The 20,961-nt window shown below is 48.8% G+C and overlaps 1 protein-coding gene across 1 annotated transcript in view; it reads right to left on the bottom strand.

The window, feature by feature from the left end:
• Window positions 1–207: 207 nt before the first annotated feature.
• The window catches only part of SYNDIG1L (synapse differentiation inducing 1 like), a 26,984-nt gene continuing 6,230 nt past the window's right edge, over window positions 208–20,961 (bottom strand). The window contains exons 2-5 of the mRNA XM_007521725.3: window positions 8,990–9,129; window positions 8,366–8,833; window positions 2,065–2,205; window positions 208–1,970 (exon numbers count right to left, since the gene is read on the bottom strand). Coding sequence (XP_007521787.1) covers window positions 1,812–1,970; window positions 2,065–2,205; window positions 8,366–8,779 — 714 coding nt within the window. The 5' untranslated portion in view covers window positions 8,780–8,833; window positions 8,990–9,129 and the 3' untranslated portion in view covers window positions 208–1,811. The remainder of the gene's footprint in view (window positions 1,971–2,064; window positions 2,206–8,365; window positions 8,834–8,989; window positions 9,130–20,961) is intronic.

Raw genomic sequence — 20,961 nt, 5'->3', positions numbered from 1 at the left:
CAGGCAACTCTGCAAGGTCTGCACTCTACCAGGTGCACTGCCAGACGACTTCTAATAATTGATTATTTATTGAGACAGTGAAAAATTGAAAGGGAAGAGGGAGATAGAGAGGGAGAGGGGGCCAGGCGGTAGCACAGCAAGTTAAGCGCACATGGCACGAAGCCCAAGGACCATCATAAGGATCTCAGTTCAAACCCCCAACTCCCCACCTGCAGGGGAGTCGCTTCACAAGTGGTGAAGTAGGTCTGCAAGTGTCTTTCTCTCCCCTTCTTTGTCTTCCCCTCCTCTCTCCATTTCTCTCTGTCCTATCTCATACCAAAACAGCAATAACAACAATGATAAACAATAAGGGCAACAAAAAGGGGAAAAATGGCCTCCAGGAGCAGTGGATCTGTTGAGCTCCAGCAATTACCCTGGAGAAAGAAAAAAAAAAAAAGATTGAGAAGGAGAGAGAGACAGAGAGACACATGCAGCCCTGCTTCACTGTCCTGAAGTGAGGACCCTGTACCACCATAAGCCAGAGCTGAGTAGTGCTCTGGTAAAAACAAACAAATAAAAAACAAAACAAACAAACCAACAAACCAACATAGAGCATACCAGGCGTTACAGAAAAATTTATTGCAGTATAAGTATGTACAGTGACTGGACCTTAGAACTTCTGGTCTTGGGTCTCTGCAGTTTCACGGGGTGCTGGGAGTGGAGGGCTAGACAATATCGGAGTCCAGGAAGACACCGGGGGCCAGTGGTGACTCATAGTCAGGGGCTCAAGATGAGGTGTGGAAAGGACCAGGTCCCCACACATGGCGGCGGTGGGGGAGGCGGGGTGGGTAGCTAGCGCCCCAGCCCTGACAGCCCTGTCTTCCTGGTGACTGGGGTGTTGAGAGTAGCTGAGTGGGGGTGTCAGTGATGAATCCCCAAGGCCATGAGCCCTCCTAAGCCTTCAGAGGTTGGACTGATATGGATCCAGCCCTGCTGCCTTAGTCTTAATGCAAACACAGGATCCCCTTCCTGGGAGGCCCCTGATGCACTTCCTGCTTACCACTGGGGACTAAGGGAAACAAGCCCTGGTGATGAGGGCAGGGAACAAATGCCAAGGGGCAGATTGGGAAGCCCCCTGTGGCTCAGCACCACTCCAGGGCCCACCAGTCAGTCCCTCTGCTGTAACATCAGCTCACTCCAGTACTACAAAGCCCCAACAACCCTTCCTCAGAGCCTCTGGACCCAACACATCTGTGCTTGTCCACTGTGTTGCAGACCCTCAAAAGAAGTACACATCACCCTCCAGAGCAAGAAAGGGCCACAGAGAGCCGGCCCCTCTGCCCCTTGTGCCTTTTCCTCTGGGGGAAAGGAATCAGAGCTGGGAGAAGCTCAGGCTATGCCCAGGGTAGAGACTCCTCCAGGCTTCCTTCCTCCCAGCACCCCCTTTCCTCCCCGTGGTCCCCTGCTCTTTCCCTATGGAGAGGTTGACAGAGTTGGGTGGCACAAGACCCTCAGAGAATGGGTAGAACGAGCTGAGCTCCCAGCAGACAGCAAGTCAGAGGTACACTGGGCCTGCGTGGTCTGATGGGTGGTCCTGCCCTCCTGCTTCCCAGCACAGCCCAGGCCAGAGAGAGGTGCCCCCAGCCCATTCTGGGAAGGGTCAATGGGGAAGAAGGGGGAAGGCCGAGCCCAGCAGACTGTAGCCAGGGAAGCCTCACGCAGCCAGCTGCCCTCACAGGGCGTCTTCAGGGGCCAGAACTCTCCGGAGAGTCTGCATCACCACTCCCAAGCCTCACAAAGCAGGGGAATCAGATGCCAGCTCTGATGGGCCACTAGCCATGACCATTCTGGGACATGTAGGCTGCCAGAGCCACCACCACGGCCACATAGAGGCCAGCCCCCACAGCGATGGAGAGAGTAGCCAGGAAGAGCGCTCGGCGTGACGTGGTGCTGGCCAGCCGGAAGTCCCCTTTGGAGATGGCCTTGCTGGTCTAGGAAGAGAGATGTTCTCATGAGAGGGGACACCCCCATGCCCAGTGACAACTAGGGCCAGACCCCCAGCCCCTCTGTGCCCGGGGCCCTCACCCCTTGGGAGAAGTAGAAGGCAGCGATGCCCAGGGGCCAGAAGCAGCAGAGCATGGAGAAGATGGTGAGGCCCAGGTGGTCCCGGGGAGGCAGCGTGAGGAAGTTGTCTTCACTTTCACTCTCTGTTGATGTCACATCACTCTGCAGAACACAAAAGGGGTGTCGTGACCAGGAACGTGCAGTGACAATGCAGTGGGGGCACAGCCAGACTCTGGCTGGTGCAGTGACAATGCAGTGGGGGCACAGCTAGACTCTGGCCGGTGCAGTGACAATGCAGTGGGGGCACAGCTAGACTCTGGCCGGTGCAGTGACAATGCAGTGGGGGCACAGCTAGACTCTGGCCGGTGCAGTGACAATGCAGTGGGGGCACAGCTAGACTCTGGCTGGTATAGTGACAATGCAGTGGGGGCACAGCCAGACTCTGGCCGGTGCAGTGACAATGCAGTGGGGGCACAGCCAGACTCTGGCCGGTGCAGTGACAATGCAGTGGGGGCACAGCCAGACTCTGGCCGGTGCAGTGACAATGCAGTGGGGGCACAGCCAGACTCTGGCCGGTGCAGTGACAATGCAGTGGGGGCACAGCCAGACTCTGGCCGGTGCAGTGACAATGCAGTGGGGGCACAGCCAGACTCTGGCCGGTGCAGTGACAATGCAGTGGGGGCACAGCCAGACTCTGGCCGGTGCAGTGACAATGCAGTGGGGGCACAGCCAGACTCTGGCCGGTGCAGTGACAATGCAGTGGGGGCACAGCCAGACTCTGGCCGGTGCAGTGACAATGCAGTGGGGGCACAGCCAGACTCTGGCCGGTGCAGTGACAATGCAGTGGGGGCACAGCCAGACTCTGGCCGGTGCAGTGACAATGCAGTGGGGGCACAGCTAGACTCTGGCCGGTGCAGTGACAATGTAGTGGGGGCACAGCTAGACTCTGGCTGGTGTAGTGACAATGCAGTGGGGGCACAGCCAGACTCTGGCCGGTGGTGAGACAGGACACAGAGCTCCACCAGAAGATTCCCTAGTGGCCCAGCCATCCCATTGTCAGGCACTTCTCACAAGACAAGGACATTAAGTATGTACGCACAGCCACACTTATTAGAGAATAATAATTACAAAAGATTAGAAGCTGTCTCAGTGCCCAGTGAATGAGAAATTGACTTATTAAGTGATGGAAAAGCTTACAATGGAATACCAAGATGCTCAGTCATGTGGAGCAATACTGAAATATATTGCTCAGAGAGGATGATCTGGTTATGTAACTATGGGTTGGGGGAATAGTGTTGGGGAAATAATGCCAGCGGTAGAGCAACAGACTTTCATGCCTGAGGTAACAGGGATCCCAGGTTCAATCCCCAGCACCACCATAAATCAGAGCTGAATGGTGCTCTAGTAAAAGAAAAGGAAGAAGAACAAAGAGGAAGAGGAGGAAAGAAAGAGAAAAGAAAGAAAGACTGGGGCCCTAGTTGGGGAGTCCTGAGATTCCCAAACAGACATGACAGGCCTAGACCTCAAATAAATCCCTCTCTCCATTGTTACCAGTCATCTCTATCAGGAACAACACAATAGACCCCTTTGTGGGCCCCCATAGGACCTTGCCCCCAACATGGATCAACAACGGTAGAAAATGTTCCATCTCCTGAAGGGAGGCTGGACAACATTCTCTATGCTACACCTGAGGAAGATGGGTCCTGAAATTGGGGCAGCTTGGAACATCCCTACTCATGACCACAGAATGTGAGCTCAGATCTACAGGGATGCAGAGGTCACATAGGCTCCTAAGCTGAATATGGGCCCCAGATCACATCAAATCGATGAGGTTTATAGTCAACAATATTTATACACCTTTCCCATATTAGGGAGCTACTCTCTTCCCTGATCCAACTCTCTGGTCCTTTTTCCAGCCATGACATCTCTCTAGACAATAACTTGGGTCCACCTGCATATCAGATGTCAGGCTCAAGAAAAACAAAACAAAACAAAACAATTAGTATAGTCATGGGCTCTTTGGAATATAACTAAGATAGGCCTACTAACTATCTACAAAATGGAGACCCCCAACTCTTCATCTGAACTATTCCAGCTTTAGGTTCATGATTAGTCAACAATTTGTTTGGCTTTATATGTTAACCCTTTTTTCAGCCACCAGGTTCCAGATGCTAGCATGATGCCAACCAAACTTAACTGGGAAGATGACCCCACGAATGTGTCCTGGAGCTCCCCAGAACCCAGCCCCACTAGGGAAAGAGAGAGGCAGGCTGGGAGTATGGATCGACCTGCCAACACCCACGTTCAGCAGGGAAGCAATTACAGAAGCCAGACCTTCCACCTTCTGCATCCCCATAATGACCCTGGGTCCAGACTCCCATGTTGGTATGCTTCTAAAAACCCCTTCTGTTTCATTAGTTTAATCCCCCCTGCTTAACACTATTCTATTTATATAACCACTTCATTCTATTTATATAACCTCTGTTAACAAGCACCACCCTCCCTCCAGGGCATTGGTGGTTTAGTGGTAGAATTCTCACCTGCTCCGCCCCCTCTCCTTGTCATACCCTGATTTTCACCAGTCACTTTTCTCTCCACCCTCTCTGCGTTGCATCCTGTTCCCACCCTACTGGGCTAGTATATTTATAAGGACAAGACTGTTTGTAGTTAGTTAGTTTAGCTTAGCTCGGCTTAGATTGTGCTGCGTCCTGCATGAATAAAGAGATACTGCCTACAACCCAGCCATGAGTCCCCGGTCGTCTGTTACCCGCCCTTGAAGCCAGCCCGGCGAAAACAACACTCCCAGAGGGATAAAGAATAGGAAAGCTACCAGGGGAGGGGATGGGATACGGAGTTCTGGTGTTGGGAATTGTGTGGAGTTGTACCCCTCTTATCCTATGGTTTTTGTCAGTGTTTCCTTTTTATAAATAATTTTTTTTTAATTTAAAAAAGAAAGGAAGGAAGAAGGAAAGAGAAAAAAAAAAAGAAAAATATGTGGACATGGCTGAGGGCTAACTCACCAGGTAGAACTCATTCCTTGTCATGTTCAAGGTCCCATATTTTAGCCCTAGCACCAAAGAGGGACACCATGGCACTAGGAGAAGCCCCATGGATAGTGGAGCAGTGCTGTTCTGTCTTTACTCTATGCACACACACTCTCTCTCTATCTGAAACTTAAAAAGAAAGGAAAATAAATTCTGGCTTAGTAGCAAAGGAACAGCCCATACGTAAGGCTCCAGCAGCAACACTACAACACAACTATGGACAGCAAGATCTCTTTTGGGAAATAGTATCAGAGGGGAAAAAAAAAGTCTGAATAAGAAAAAGATTAGATAATTTGTAAAATAATAGCTATCTTTAAGTGTTTCCTGTATCAAGTTTAAATTATTTATACAACTGGAAACAAGAACAACGTGAGTTTTCCTCAAAGACTAGAAGCCCGTCAGTGGATGGGTGGGTATAGACAATGTGAGAGACGTGTGTCAATAAGAGAGGCACAGCCCGGAATAGACACGATAGGTAGAGCATTGAATGTGTAACCATGAGGTCTTGATTGCAGTCCCTGGCCAGGTGAGGCTCTGGTTCAATCTCTTGTATTTATTTATTTATTTATTTATTTATTTATTTATTTATTCCCTTTTGTTGCCCTTGTTGTTTTATTGTTGTAGTTATTATTGATGTCATTGTTGTTGGATAGGACAGAGAAAAATGGAGAGAGGAGGGGAAGACAGAGAGGGGGAGAGAAAGATAGACACCTGCAGACCTGCTTCACCGCCTGTGAAGTGACTCCCCCTGCAGGTGGGGAGGCAGGGGCTCGAACCAGGATCCTTGTGCTGGTCCTTGTGCTTTGTGCCACATACGCTTAACCCACTGTGCTACCACCCGACTCCCAATCTCTTGTTAATAATCTAAGAATGAGAAGGGAATCTTACTATTTACAACACTAGGCTACTTGACGCATTATGTTAAATGAAATAGGCCACATAAAAGATGAGTACTGTAGGATCTCACTTGGATGTGGAATTAAAAAAAAAGTCGAGGACATAGCACTAGACTAGATTGGTGGTTATATGGGCTGAGAGATGAAGGAATGGAAAAATGTCAATCAGGGGCTAGGTGATGGTGTGAACACACACCCTACAGTACACAAGGACCCAGGTTCAAGTCCCCAGTCCCCACCTGAAGGGAGGCAGCTTCTTCAGGGGTGAAGCTGTACTGCAGGTCTCTTTCTCTCTCCCTGTCTTCCCACTTTCTGTTTCTGTCTCTATCCAATAAACAAATAACATTTTAAAAAAGAGATAAATAGTATTGGCCAAAGAATATAAATTTCAAGTTTTCAAAAAGAGATTCTTTGGGAGTCAGGCGGTAGCTCAGAGGGTTAAACGCACGTGGCGCCAAACGCAAGGACCGGCTTAAGGATCCCGGTTCGAGCCCCCGGCTCCCGACCTGCAGGGGAGTCACTTCACAGATGGTGAAGCAGGTCTGCAGGTGTCTGTCTGTCTTTCTCTCCCCCTCTCTGTCTTCCTCTCCTCTCTCTGTCCTATCCAACAATGACAACACCAATAATAATTTCAACAATAAAACAACAAGGGCAACAAAAGGGAATAAGTAAATAAGTAAATATTTTAAAAAAGAGAGAGATTCTTTTTAAAAAACTGCTTATATGGATCGACCAGTCAAGGCCCATGTTCAGTGGGGAAGCAATTACAGAAACCAGACCTTCCACCTTCTGCATCCCACAATGACCTTGGGTCCATACTCCCAGAGGGATAAAGAATAGGAGAGCTATCAGGGGAGGGGATGGGATATGGAGTTCTGGTGGTAGGAATTGTGTGGAGTTGTACCCCTCTTATCCTATGGTTTTATTAATGTCTCCTTTTTAAAATAAATAAAAATAAATAAAATAAACTGCTTATTTATTAATGAGAGAGAGAATGAACCAGAGCATCATTCTGACATTTTGACACACGCAATGTTAAGGACTGAACTCAGGACCTCATATTTCAGAGTCCAAAACTCTAGCAGCTGCTGCACTACCTCCTGGGCCACAATATAATGTTGAGAGTGAGTAATACTATACTGCCTACCTAAAGTTATTTTAAAAAATATTTATTTATTCCCTTTTGTTGCCCTTGTTGTTTTATTGTTGTAGTTATTATTGATGTCGTTGTTGTTGGTTAGGACAGAGAGAAATGGAGAGAGGAGGGAAGACAGAGAGGGGGAGAGAAAGACAGACACCTGCAGACCTGCTTCACTGCCTGTAAAGCGACTCCCCTGCAGGGGGCTCTAACCAGGATCCTTACTCCAGTTCTTGCACTTCATGCCACGTGCGCTTAACCCGCTGCCCTACCTCCCAACTCCCCCACCTAAAGTTCTATGAGGGTTGACCATAAATGTTTTTACCACAATGACTACAGTAAAAAGTGGCAGTCATGGCCATCTGCTCTGTGTCTGCCTGTCACCAGTGTCTACATCTGTTCACTCACTGATGTTTTTTTTTTTTAATATTTATTTGCTTTTGTTGCCCTTGTTGTCTTATTGTTGTAGTTATTATTGTTGTTATTGATGTTGTCATTGTTAAATAGGACAGAAAGAAATGGAGAGAGGAAGACAGAGAGGGGGAGAGAAAGATAGACACCTGCAGACCTGCTTCACTGCCAGTGAAGCGACTCCCCTGCAGTGGGGAGCTGGGGGAACTGATGGGCATTTTAGTCTTTGACTTGAAGGCGGTGATGTCCAATCTTACTCTGGTAATGGTTTCTAAGTATGTCTATAGTCAGATCATCACTGCACACCTTAAGCTTACACAATGTTATAATAAACATTATAAAGATGTTCTGGGACTAGCCTGAAAGGGGCCTTGGGTTGATTCCTTGGGTTGGCACCTTCTTATATAATGGAGCAGTGTTCTGGTCTCTATTTCTCTCAATGAATATAATAAAAGTGTTTTTATTCTTTTAATTAAATAGACAACTTAAAGTAGTGTCTTCCTCCCTTCTTTCTTTCTTCCTTCCTTCCTTCCTTCCTTCCTTCCCTTTTAGGTTTATTTATTAATAAGAGACGGAGAGGAGAAGAGAGAGAGAATCAGAGGTATCACTCTGATACATGTATTGCTGGGGATTGAACTTAGGTGGGACCTCATGCTTGAAAATCTGACCCCTTATTCACTTAACCACCTCCTTGGATGCCCAAACTAGGATTTTTCTGTGCCAGAAGTGCTTGCTCTTTGGTAATACGAAGATTCCTAAGCCCCAGTGGAGATGCACTAGACCCCAACACCTGAGGGAGACCTGGGAATCTGTATTGAAGGGCATGTGCTCACCTCCTCCTCCTCCTGCTCCTCCTGGCCCTGCAGCTCCTCTCGAACCCCATAAGACACGGTCTGGATGGCCACATCCTCCTCCTCCTGGCCTGGCTCTGTCAAGTGCTCCAGGGGCCCAGCCTGGGGCTCTCTGCTCTCAGTGAAGCTGGTCTCACAGCTGGCTGCCTTGGGCTCCTTGACCTTGTCCCTCCCCAGCAGGAAGCTGGGCCTGTACCAGGCCTCCACGGCCAGCTGCAAAGACCCTGGGTTGAGGAGCTGGTGGGTGCCAGCGGAGGCCCCACCGCCCAGGAGGTAGGAGTAGAGCTTCTCCTGGCATGACCAGCTGGGCGAAGCCTCGGGGTAGGGGTAGCAGCCGTGGAGGTGAGGGGGGCTTCCAGGCAGCAGTGGGTTCTGAAGTTCACTCAGACTCTCCATGATCCTGGGGGACAGTTCTGGGGTGGACAGCTGGAGCAGTCCTCAGTGAGCCTGCTGAAAGAACGAGGCAACCAGAAGCCGAGGTAGAACACCCATGCGGACCTCAGGCTCTGTCACCCCTGGGGGCTGGAACCCTACCTATGAGCTGACCACAGAGCCACCCCCTAAGCCTCGGCTCCTTGGAGAATTGCAGAGAGCAGCAGGGCTTACCTCATAGAGCTGACTCACTGGTGGGTCCTGTCAACATGCTGGGAGCTGGAGACACGGTGGAGGGAAGGCGGCAGGCAGGGAGAGGGATGGGTGCACCCCGTCTGCTGAAGCCCACAGTCTGCTGGAGATGGTGCCCCTGGCTGGAGGTAAGGATCAACCTGTCAACATCCATGCTCACCAGAGAAGCCATTACAGAAGCCACACCTCCCACCTTCTGCGCCCCATAGAGATCTTTGGTCCATACTCCCAGAGGGATAAAGACTAGAGAAGATTGCAATAGGGGGGATGGGATAGGGCACTCTGGTGGTGGTGGGAATTGTATGAATTGTACCTCTCTTATCACATAATCTTGTCTGTCACTATTAAATCATTAATAATAGTAAAAAAGAAAGAAATTTAAAATTAAGAAAGCACAAAGAAGAACTTGGACTGGGTTTGGTGTATTGCACCAAAGTAAGACTCTGGGGTGGGGGAGGGTTCAGGTCCTGGAACAGGATGGCAGAGGAGGACCTAGAGGAGGGTGAATTATTTTGTGGAAAACTGAGAAATGTTACACATGTACCAATTACTGTATTTTACTGTTGACTGTAAACCATTACTCCCCCCAATAAGGAAAAAAAAAAAAAAACATGGCAGGCAGGCCTGACAGAAGGCTGGGGGGAAGGGGGGTGTGGGACCAAGAGTGCAGCCCCACCGAGGTGCCAGGGGGCTTCAGGGGCCTCAGGAGGGTAAGTGGGTGAGACTTGGTCCTGAAGCCTCCCCATGGCTGGGGGCAGGCTGGGCTGCACTAAGGACACTGGGTCTCAGTAGTAGGAAAGTGGAGGAAAGGAACAGGCCGTGGGAGGTGCTGACAGAATTTGGGAGCAACGGGGTGGTGGGTAGGAGGAGGAGGATTTGATGTCACACTTGACTCAGAGCTTGGCAAGGCCACGTGCTCACAGCTAGGGTTGAGGATACTTCTCCCCAGGTGGGAGGTAGGAGCTGCACCTCAGGTTTGTTGCTCCTCTGAGGCAAAATCTGACGAGGGAGTGTCCTGTGGGATCCGAGGTAGGGCCTCATGGGTGCTGGGGGCAGCGGGGGTGGACCCACAGTCATGTGACGCTTCTGCCTCCACTGACCAGCCCGCAGCACCCACTGTGCCCCTGGGAGGAGCCAGGGCTGTCTCGAGGAGGACAAGGCGGTCCTGGACCTTCTACAAAGGATACACACAGAGGACCGGGAGACAGCTCACCTGGTAGAGGGTATGCTTTACCATGTCTGAGGACCTAGGAACACCATGCCCGGGGGAACCTTCACAAAAGGTGAGGCAGTGTTGTGGTGTCTCTCCTCCTCTCTCTATCTCTCTTTGCTTCTCTGTCTCTCCCCTTCTATCTGGAAGAAAAAAAATGGGGAAGCAGCACACCTAGTTGAGTGCACACATTATTATGTGCAAGGACCTGGGTTCAAGCCCCTGGTCCCCTGCAGTGCTGTGTTTCTGTTCCTTTCTCTCTCTGCCCCTCCCCCTTTCCTCTCAATTTCTCTCTGTATCCAAAGTGAATCCAGTAGATAGATAAGTAATATTTTACAAAATATATTTATTGGGGGCCAAGTGGTGGTGCACTCAGTTGAGTGCACATGTTACAGTGTTCAAGGACTCAGGTTCAAGTCCCCGGTCCCCATATGCAGGGGCAAAGCTTTCCCCTCTCAATTTCTGCCTCTAGTCAATAAATAAATTTAAATTTTTTAATTTAAAAAATATGAAGAGAGTGGCCTGGGAGGTGGCGCAGGGGTAAAGCTTTGGATTCTCAAGATGAGATCCCGAGTTCAATCCCCGTCAGCGCATGTACCAGAGTGACGTCTGGTTCTTTCTCTTTCCTCTTATCTTTCTCATAGATAAATGAAATATTTTTTTAAAAAATATGAAGAGAAAGAAAAAAGTGTAGGAAGCCCCCTAAGACTGCTGTGATGTGGACAGGTTTGATTCTGTAGCTGGGAAGTAGGGAGCCTAGGGCAGAGGCCTCACTTGTGCCTGGGCTTCTCTCTGCAGGTGTCCAGCAGCTTCCCAGAATGCTCATCAGTGTTGCTGTGGCCCGCACAGCTAGGGAGCTGAAGGGCGTGTGGCTCAGTGGTTTGGGAGTCAGGCACTTGGGGTTTCACATCTGATGCCCCATTCACTTTTATTTTTTTGTCTCCAGGGTTATTGCTGGGGCTCAGCACCTGCACTATGAATCCACTGCTCCTGGAGGCCATTTCCCCCCTTTTGTTGTCCTTGTTGTTTATTGTTGTTGTTGTTATTGCTGTCCTTGTTGGATAGGACAGAGACAAATTGAGAGGCAAACTGAGAGACAAACTGTTAGATGACAGAGAGGGGGAGAGAAAGACAGACACCTGCAGACCTGCTTCACCACCTGTGAAGTGACTCCCCTGCAGGTGGGAAGCTGGGGGCTTGAATTGGGATCCTTATGCCGGTCCTTGCACTTTGCGCCACATGTGCTTAACCCGCTGCGCTACCGCCCGACTCCCAAATAAATAGATTTATTTATTGGCTGGGTGGTGGTGCACCTGGTTGAGCACACATGTTACAATGCACAAGGACCTAGGTTCAAGCCCCTGGCCCCCACCTGTAGAAGGAAAGCTTCACAAGTGGTGAAGCAGGGCTGCAGGTGTCTCTCTATCTCTCTCCCTCTCTACCTCCCCCTTCTTCTCAATTTATGGCTGTCTCTATCAAACAAATAAAGATAATAAAAGTAAAAAACTAAAAAATAAATTTATCTGTTTATTTATTGGATAAAGACAGAGAGAAATTGAGAGGGAGGAGGAGATAGGGAGATAGATAGGAGGAGAGACATCTGCAGCCCTGCTTCACCACTCATGAAGCTTCCCCCCTGCAGATGGGGACTGAGGCTTGAACCCAGGTCCTTGAACACTGTAATGCATGTGCTTAACCAGGGGCACCACCACTCGGCCCCCCTTTCATTTTCTATCACCCCCTCCTCTTCCTTTTCTTCCTCCTGTTCTTCCCACTTCTCCATGATTTTTGTTTGTTTGTTTGTTTTTTCTTTTCTCTTCTTTTCCCCTCCTCCTCCTCCTTCTCCTCCTCCTCCTCCTTCTCCTCCTCCTCCTTCTCCTCCTCCTCCTCCTCCTCCTCCTCCTCCTCCTCCTTCTCCTCCTCCTCCTCCTCCTCCTCTTTCTCCTCCTCCTCCTCCTCCTCCTCCTCCTCCTCTTTCTCCTCCTCCTCCTCCTCCTTCTCCTCCTCCTCCTCCTCCTCCTCCTCCTCTTTCTCCTCCTCCTCCTCCTCCTTCTCCTCCTCCTTCTCCTCCTCCTCCTTCTCCTCCTCCTCCTTCTCCTCCTCCTCCTCCTCCACCTCCTCCTCCTCCTCCTCCTCCTCCTCCTCCTCCTCCTCCTCCTCCTCCTCTTCTTCTTCTTCTTCTTCTTCTTCTTCTTCTTCTTCTCCTTCTTCTTCTTCTCCTTCTTTTTTTACCAGTGCACTCTCAGCTCTGGCTTATGGTGCCGCAGGGGATTGGACCTGGGACTTTGGAGCCTTGGACACGAGTGTCTTTTGTATAACCACTATGCTATCTTCCCCTGCTCCTCTTCTTCCTTTTTTTTTTTTCCCCAAAGCTGGGTTTTGTACACTGTGATTTCACCGCTCCCAACCCCACCTTTTCATTCAGAAAGAGCAGAAGAGACAGGGTAGCGCTGGCGCTTTCCCTAGTATCACTACAGCACTTCCGTATGGAGCCGGAGCTCTGCTCTAGACCCAGAGCGCAGCCAGGTTGAGGGGAGCAAAGAGAGGCAAGGCATGTCAGCGGGGTCTGGAGTCACCTGGCTTTCTACAGCCTCCCCCACCCCCTGAGCTGCCCTAGCCCCAGCCCAGCCCCTGCTACTATCCATCTCATCTACCTTCTGGGAATCTAGGACGGGGCTCCCCAAAGGCCCCAGCCCCTCCTCTCTTTGCTCTTCATTTATACCCCCTTGACTTAAGAGTCTTGAGGGTCTTCTTGTACTCCTGACATGCAGGGTAGACAGGAGGGCAGGCGCAGGGCCCTCTTGGTAAATCAGGACATCACACTCACCATGCCTAGTGTCCTGCCTTAGAGGAAAGCTTAGCATGCCCCCTGTCCAGTCACACAGTAGGGAAGGGTGGATAGAATCAGGATCTTGGGGGGGGGGGGTTTCTGAAGACAGGAGGACACTCACAGGGTACATATCCAGGGCATTGGGGGCCCCAGCTTGGCCCCTTCACCTGACAGTCACCAGCTCTTGGTCACAGAACATCCAGATGAGCCTCTGAGATCCAAATCCCCGAGCTGTGCCCACATCCCTCCTGGTGGTGCCCTTAGGCAGTGTTTCTCTGGACACCATGCACAAGGATGCGTGTCCCGGGCTAACTACAATAAGGACAAGCCAGAAGGAGCTACCGGGACGTTCAGCAACTGGGAGCGAGTCACGTAAATCATGGCGCAACAGCACGGTGGCACGAGGCCTTTGGATAAGTTTGCAGAGAGAGGTGACTCAAGAAAGCACTCATTGCAAATTCCACGAGAAGGGAGGAAAGAAAATGGTTTTGTGCATGTCATCTCAACTACACGGGAATGTCTGCAGCGATCATCTCCAGGGGCGGCACTCAGATGCTCTTTCACGCTCATTTTTACACTGTGTGTTCTCTGTTTTCTACATTGGGTTTCTTACAATGAGCACGTACTACTTTTAAACCAGAGAGGGAAAAATCAAGTGCATCAATTCCTTCTGAGTCACATTATCTAAAATCAGTTTCAAACCTCGTAAGGCTGGGGGGCGGGGAACATAGTGTGGTGAGGCTGCTAGATTTGGAGGCTGAGCACAGCGTCAGAATCTAACACCCCTTGGCAAACACCCCCCAAACAAAGCAAAGCAAACAAACAAAAATAACAGCAGATGCACATTCCCCCCTCCAGTTCCACAAAGGAAGCCAAGCTAGAGGGGCAATGATATCAGAGGCAGTTCTAAACCTGCTGTGCTACTGCCTGTCCCCCCGTATGATCTTTTTTTTTTTAATATTTTATTTTATTTTATTTATTTATTCCCTTTTGTTGCCCTTGTTGTTTTGTTGTAGTTATTATTGTTGTTGTTGTTGTTGGATAGGACAGAGAGAAATGGAGAGAGGAGGGGAAGACAGAGAGGAGGAGAGAAAGACAGACACCTGCAGACCTGCTTCACTGCCTGTGAAGCGACTCCCCTGCAGGTGGGGAGCCAGGGTTTGAACCGGGATCCTTATGCCGGTCCTTGTGCTTTGCGCCACCTGCGCTTAACCCGCTGCGCTACAGCCCGACTCCCGATCTTTTTTTAAAAAAAGATTTTATTTGTTTATTAATGAGAAAGATAGGAGGAGAGAGAAAGAACCAGACATCACTCTGGTACATGTGCTGCCGGGGATTGAACTCAGGACCTCATGTTTGAGAGTCCATTGCTTTATCCACTGTGCCACCTCCCGGACCATGAGTATGACCTCTTTTTAATAGTCCTTGTGATGTTTCTTCCTGGGACCACCAGACAGTATATGGAATAAATTTCTTCTGGGACGGGAGGTGGTTCAGCGGTAGTACATCAGATATTTCTGCAAGCTCAAGAGGAAAGAAGTGGCCAGGGCTGGCAGGATAGCTCACTCGGATAGTGAACTGCTTTGTGCATGGTCCCAGTTCCAGCCCAGACCTTAGCGTGCGGAAGGCAGCTTTAGTGTTGTGTTCTCCCTCCCTCTCTGTCTCTCTCTATCTCTTTCTCTCTCTCCTTCTCCCTGTCCTCCTCTCTCCCCCTTCCCCTCCCCCTCCCCCTCTTTCTCATTATCTAAAAAGTAAAGAAGAAGAAGGTGGCCTGTCAGATTCACTCACCTTCTCATGTATTTCTTTCCCCTGGGAACTTGGCACTTTGACCTCTCGAGTTCTTTTATTTTTTTTTAATGCCAATAGGCTTTTTAAAAAATTTATTTATTTATTTATTTTTTAAAATTTTATTTATTTTCCCTTTTGTTGCCCTTGTTGTTTTTATAGGTATTATTGTTGTTGTTGTTGTTGATATCATCGTTATTGGATAGGACAGAGAGAAATGGAGAGAGGAGGAGAAGAAAGAGAGGGGGAAGAGAAAGACAGACACCTGCAATTCTGCTTCACCGCCTGTGAAGCGACTCCCCTGCCAGGTGGGGAGCTGGGGGCTCGAACCGGGATCCTTAGCCGGTCCCTGCGCTTTGCACCACCTGCGCTCAACCCGCTGCGCAGGTTCTCGGGTTCTTAGAGTCCTGGCACTCCCTTCACACACCCCTCTTAGCTCTGTTAGCTATCATTTTCTTTTAACTTTATTTATTTATTTATTTACTGCCTCCAGGGTTATTGCTGGGGCTCAGTGCCTGCAGCACAAATCCACTGCTCCTGGAGGCTATTTTTTCCCCTTTTGTTGCCCTTGTTTTATCGCTGTGATGATTACTATTGTTGTTGTTATTGATGTCGTTTTTGTTGGATAAGACATAGAGAAATTGAGAGGAAGGAAAGACAGAGGGGGGAAAGAAAGTTAGACATCTGCAGACCTGCTTCATTGCTTGTGAAGCTTTCCTACTGCAAGTGGGGAGCAGGGGCTTGAACCCAGGTCCTTGTACACCGTACTGTGTACACTCAACCAGATACACCACCACCTGGCCCCTATGCATGTGTGTTATAGATGAGCAAACTCATGGAAGAGTGGGCTTCCAGAGGCAGGCTGGAAGCTGTAAAGCAAGTCTTAGGGGTCCCTGGGTGGTTTCCTACTGCTGATCTTAGAGATGGCTCTCTTTCCTCTCTTCTCCTCTCTCTCTCTCACTCTCTCTCTCTCAAAATACATAAATAAAATTGAAAGATGAAAGAGAAAGGGAAGAAAGAAAGGAAGAAAGAGAGAGAGAGAATCAAGAGAGTTTGAGCGATTTAAAGCCCGTGGGTGGCTTGCCAGATAATCTCAAAGTCTGGCTTCAAATACATACAAAGCCATTGTGAGGAAGTTCACATGCTGACCATTAGCTCTTGGTGCAACAAGAGCAGCTGCTTCTACAATGAAAGAACAGAGCCAGAACTTCCTGGAAAGGTGGGGGATTATATATAAATGATTAAACTCCAGAGAAGAGGTGAAATCTCCAACAATAGTCACTGGCCCATCCTCGAGTCAGATAATATGAAAACTGTCCTGCAAACCATGAAGTGCTAAGATTGGTCTCTGCCTGTAGATGGTCTGGGGCTGGATTTAATGCGTGCTGGCCTACAAGCAAGAGAGGCACCAGGCCGGCCTGCAGGCACAGTGCGCTGACTGCAGCTGAGTCAGGGTTCAACTCTGGGGGCAGCGGTGGGCCCTGGAGAAGGAAGGGGAAACAGAATCTTTAGCTATTTGTATTTGTTTGTTTTTACCTGTGCACTGGCTTATGGTGGCGTGGGGGGATTGAATCTGGGACCTCAGAGCTTCAGGCATGAGAGTACTTTGCAGAACCATTACATCCTCCCTGTAGGCTGGCACCTTAACTGTCTTTGCTTCTGTCTGCCTCCTTGGAGAGTGAACACAACCGATAATCTTCCCTCTCGCTTCTGCCTTCAGAGGCTCTTGACTCTGATCCTCCCTAATGGCCTCTAATGATACTGCATTTCCTTCCCCTAAAAGACCGTGGTGGCCAGGAACGTATCTGCAAGCTAGAGAACATGCTGCACATGTCTAGAACCCTGGATGTGCTCCCGGCATCAAAGTGAACAAGCAAGTAGGTGAACCAGCAAATACATAAATAAGAGGAACTTTTGGACTAGCAGCCCACCTAGTGCTTACAAAAGAGAAGGGGGAAGAGACAGATCAGGACACGGATTTTCAACGACACACAAATGAGATTTACATAAGGCTATAATGCACTACATAAATAGTGATTGCTATAAAACCTGGCTGCACACATGTCACAGTGCACAAGGACCCAGGTTCAAGCCTCCAGTCCCCACCTGCAGGGGGAAAGCTTCACAAGCAGTGAAGCAGGGCTACAGGTTTCTCTCTGTCTCTCTCCCTCTATATATAGCCCTCCCCTCTTGATATCTGGCTATCTCTATCAAATAAATAAAGATAATAAACATTTTTAAAGAAATATATATATAGGTTGCCAGTAGCCAGACTTTTTTTCCTCATTGAGAGGTGGGCATCTGAATTCCTCCTCTCTGACAGAGCAGGCTTGTGTCCTGTATTCCATAGCCAAAGTGATGCCACAGAGAGACAACATAATGGTTATACCAAAGACTTTCATGCCTGAGGCTCTGAAGTCCCAGGTTCAATCCTCAGTACCACTGTAAGCCACAGCTGAGCAGTGCTCTGGTCTCTCTCTGTAAACTCTCATTAAAAGAAATAAATAAGGGGGCTGGGTTAAACGCACATGGTGCAAAGCTCAAGGGCCGGCATAAGGATCCCGGTTTGAACCCCAGCTCCCCACCTGCAAGGGGGTTGCTTCACAAGTGGTGAAGCAGGTCTTCAGGTGTCTATCTTTCTCTCCCCTTCTCTGTCTACCCTCCTCTCTCAATTTCTCTCTGTCCTATCCAACAATAACAGCAATAACAACAAGGGCAACAAAAATAACCTCCAAGAGCAATGGATTCATAGTGCAGGCTCTGAGGCCCAGCAATAACCCTGGAGGCAAGAAAGAAAGGAAGAAAGGAAGAAAGAAAGAAAGAAAGAAAGAAAGAAAGAAAGAAAGAAAGAAAGAAAGAAAGAAAGAAAGATGGTGAGAAACAGAGAAAGAAAATTTTGGAAAGAAATTAATCATTATTATTATCATTTAAAAAGTAATGCTATGAGACTACAGAAACCAGTATTGAAAAGGCTCCACTTTTTCCTCTTACTTGCTGGGACACTGGCCCTGGGAGCTGAGAGGCCCTGTCCTAGGTGGCCAGCCCTGAGACTGCTGTGTTGTAAAGGGCACAGGTAGAGATGCTCTGGCCAAACGCACCTGCTGAGCTCTGCCTTCCTGTCATTCCCAAGATGCCAGGCACATGAGTAAAGCCATCTTGGACTCCTCACGCCAGCACAGCTGTCACTGGGTGACCCCTGTCAGTGCCACAAAGTGGAAGAATCACACAGCTCAGCCCAGTGTGGATTTCTGACACCCTTTCCAGTTGTGAAGCACGATACACGCTTTTTGCTTTTTCCACTGAGTTTTCAGGGTGTGTGGACAGCAGCAGAGAATGGGACTGTTTTTCCTCAGTGTAATTTTTCCTGCCTTTCCTTTCTCTCTCTTCCTGTCACTCCGCAGCCCTGTTTATGTCTCAGAAGCATTGTTTCCACTGACATCACAAACTCTCAGCTCAAAAATCACTTCCTCGGGGAAGCCGGCACTACCTCCTCAGGCCAGATTTAGGCTACTTGGTTATTTGCTCTCTGTGGTTCCACATTCTTCCTTCCAAGGAGCTTATCACAATCTCTATTTATATATGTGTGATTTGTTGATTAGTGTCTTTCTCCCTCTCCAGATTGTGAGCTTTCAGGGGGCAGGGACTGTGTGTCTTTGCTCCTCTTCACAGTCCCTTGCCTGGCATTAGTGGGCACACTGCACCAGCAGCTGGCCTTGTGGGGGAGGGAGCTAGGTGTGTTGTTTCCCCCAGAGAAAACAGTTGCCAGGACCTGGGAAGGGGCCACATTTAATTTTGCACAAGCACTTCTTGAGCAGTTACTCCAGACTAGGTCTTAGAAAATTCTTGCTCTGAAGCAGAGGACTCTGGGGGGAAAAGAGGAGGGGAGAGGAGGGGAGGGGAGAGGAGGGGAGGGGAGGGGAGGGGAGAGGAGGGGAGAGGAGGGAAGGAGAGGGGAGGGGAGGGGAGGGGAGAGGAGGGGAAGGGAGAGGAGGGGAGAGAAGGGGAGGGGAGGAGAGGGGAGGGGAGAGGAGAGGAGGGGAGTGGAGTGGAGGGGGAGGGGAGGGGAGGAGAGGTCTTGGTGCATGATGGCAGAAACGGGCCTAAGCTGGGGCTAAGAATGTTTTGCAGACACCTATCATGGAGATATGAAAAAAAAAATGGTTCCATATAGGGGCCAGATGGTGGCACAACTAATAAAGTGCACAAGACACCATGAATGAGGAATTGGTTTTGAGACCCTGGTCTCTACCTGCAGGATGGTATCCCCCCCCATCTCTGGCCTTATTTCTCTGTCTTTATCATAATAAAAATTAAAAATAACAAAATGGCCACCAAGAGCAGTGGATTCATCATGTAGGCATTGAACTGTAGTGATAACTCTGGTGACCAAAAAAATAAATAAATAAAAGTAGCAATAAATAAGAAGGGCTCCCTTCTTTGAGGGGAGATGGGGAACACAGACTATCCCATGCAACATTTTACTACAGTGGAGTAAATTGTGCTTGCAACACATGAAAACTCTGGTCGCACTGATGAGGACTACTACCTAGCATGGGAACGGGGTGGGAGGGAGTTGGTGGTAACTAGGAAGTAACTTTCAGAGCAGGCGACTTCTCGTCTGAATCTTGAAGGAAGGAGATGAGTCACATAGGTGAGACAACAAGAGGAGAGTATTTCCAGTAGAGGAGAGAGCACAGAGGCATGGAGTAGAGATACAGCAGGGAGGTATGTTGATGGAATGAAGCAGGAGACGTAGAAAGGCCTCCTGGTCTTGGCAATGGAAGCCAGTGACAGTCTGACAGTCGGAGCAAAGAAGTGCTATCAGGTCTGTGTTTTAGACAGAGTAGTCTGCTGGGAGCAGTGGGTGGAAAGGATCTGAGCGTGTGAGCATGGATGCTAGATGTCCTGTTAAGAGGCTATTGAAGGGAGTCGGGCAGTAGTGCAGCAGGTTAAGCGCAGGTGGAACAAAGTGCAAGGACCGGCTTAAGGATCCCGGTTCGAGCCCCCAGCTCCCCAGCTGCAGGGGAGTTGCTTCACAAGTGGTGAAGCAGGTCTGCAGGTGTCTTTCTCTCCCTCTCTCTGTCTTCCCTTCCTCTCTCCATTTCTCTCTGTCCTACCCAACAACAATGACATCAGTAACAACAACAACAACAGTAATAACCACAACAATAAAACAACAAGGGCAACAAAAGCAAATAAATAAATAGATAAATATTTTTTTAAAAAAGAGGCTATTGCAGGGGCTGGGTGGTGGCACACCTGATTAAGCACACACATTGCAATACTCAAAGACCTGGGTTCAAGTCCCTGGTCCCCACCTGCAGGAAAGAAGCTTCACAAGTGGTGAAGCAGGTCTGCAGATGTCTCTCATTCTCTCTCCTTCTCTGTCTCTCCTTCCCCCTTCAATTTCTCTTTGCCCTATCAAATAAGACATCATAAATAAAGTTTTAAAAAAAAGAAGCTATTGCAAAAAGGCAGGCAGGAGAGGATGAGGAGTTGGGTCTGTCGTAAAATGGATGGAGATGAAGACTCATACTGAGAAACAGTTAGGATGCTCAATGAGTAAGACTTTGGTTAACTCTAAGTGAGAACAAAGATGGGACCAACCATAGCTCTCCGTTTTCTGGCCTTCTCAACTAAGTAGAACTGAATGGACAACGAAAGGTGGTGAAAGGTAACTATATGAGAGCAAAAGAGAAGGATTAAGAAAATAGAACTACTGACCCAATAAAGTTTCAAAAAACTTAAAGTACAAGAAAAAAATTAATTTCTTTTTTTTTTTTTGCCTCTAGGGTTATTGCTGGGTTTCGGTGTCTGCATTATGAATCCACTGCTCCTGGAGGCTTTTTTCTCTTTTGTTACCCTTATTGTTTACCATTGTTGTTGTTATTATTGTCATTGGTTAGGACAGAGAGAAATCAAGAGAGGATAGGAAGACAGAGAGGGAGAGATAAAGATAGACACCTGAAGACCTGCTTCACCACTTGTGAAGCAACCTCCCTGCAGATGGGGAGCTGAGGGCTCGAACTGAGATCCTTCAGCCAGTCCTTGCGCTTTGCACCATATGCACCTAACCTGTCTGGCCCCCCAAAATCAATTTCTTATAAGCTCTTATCCATTAAATAAGAA

The sequence above is a fragment of the Erinaceus europaeus genome, chromosome 16 (genome assembly GCF_950295315.1).
Source record: "Erinaceus europaeus chromosome 16, mEriEur2.1, whole genome shotgun sequence".
Lineage (NCBI taxonomy): Eukaryota > Metazoa > Chordata > Mammalia > Eulipotyphla > Erinaceidae > Erinaceus > Erinaceus europaeus.
Note: the sequence above shows the minus strand (reverse complement) of the source record. Positions and strands in the feature narration are given on the sequence as shown.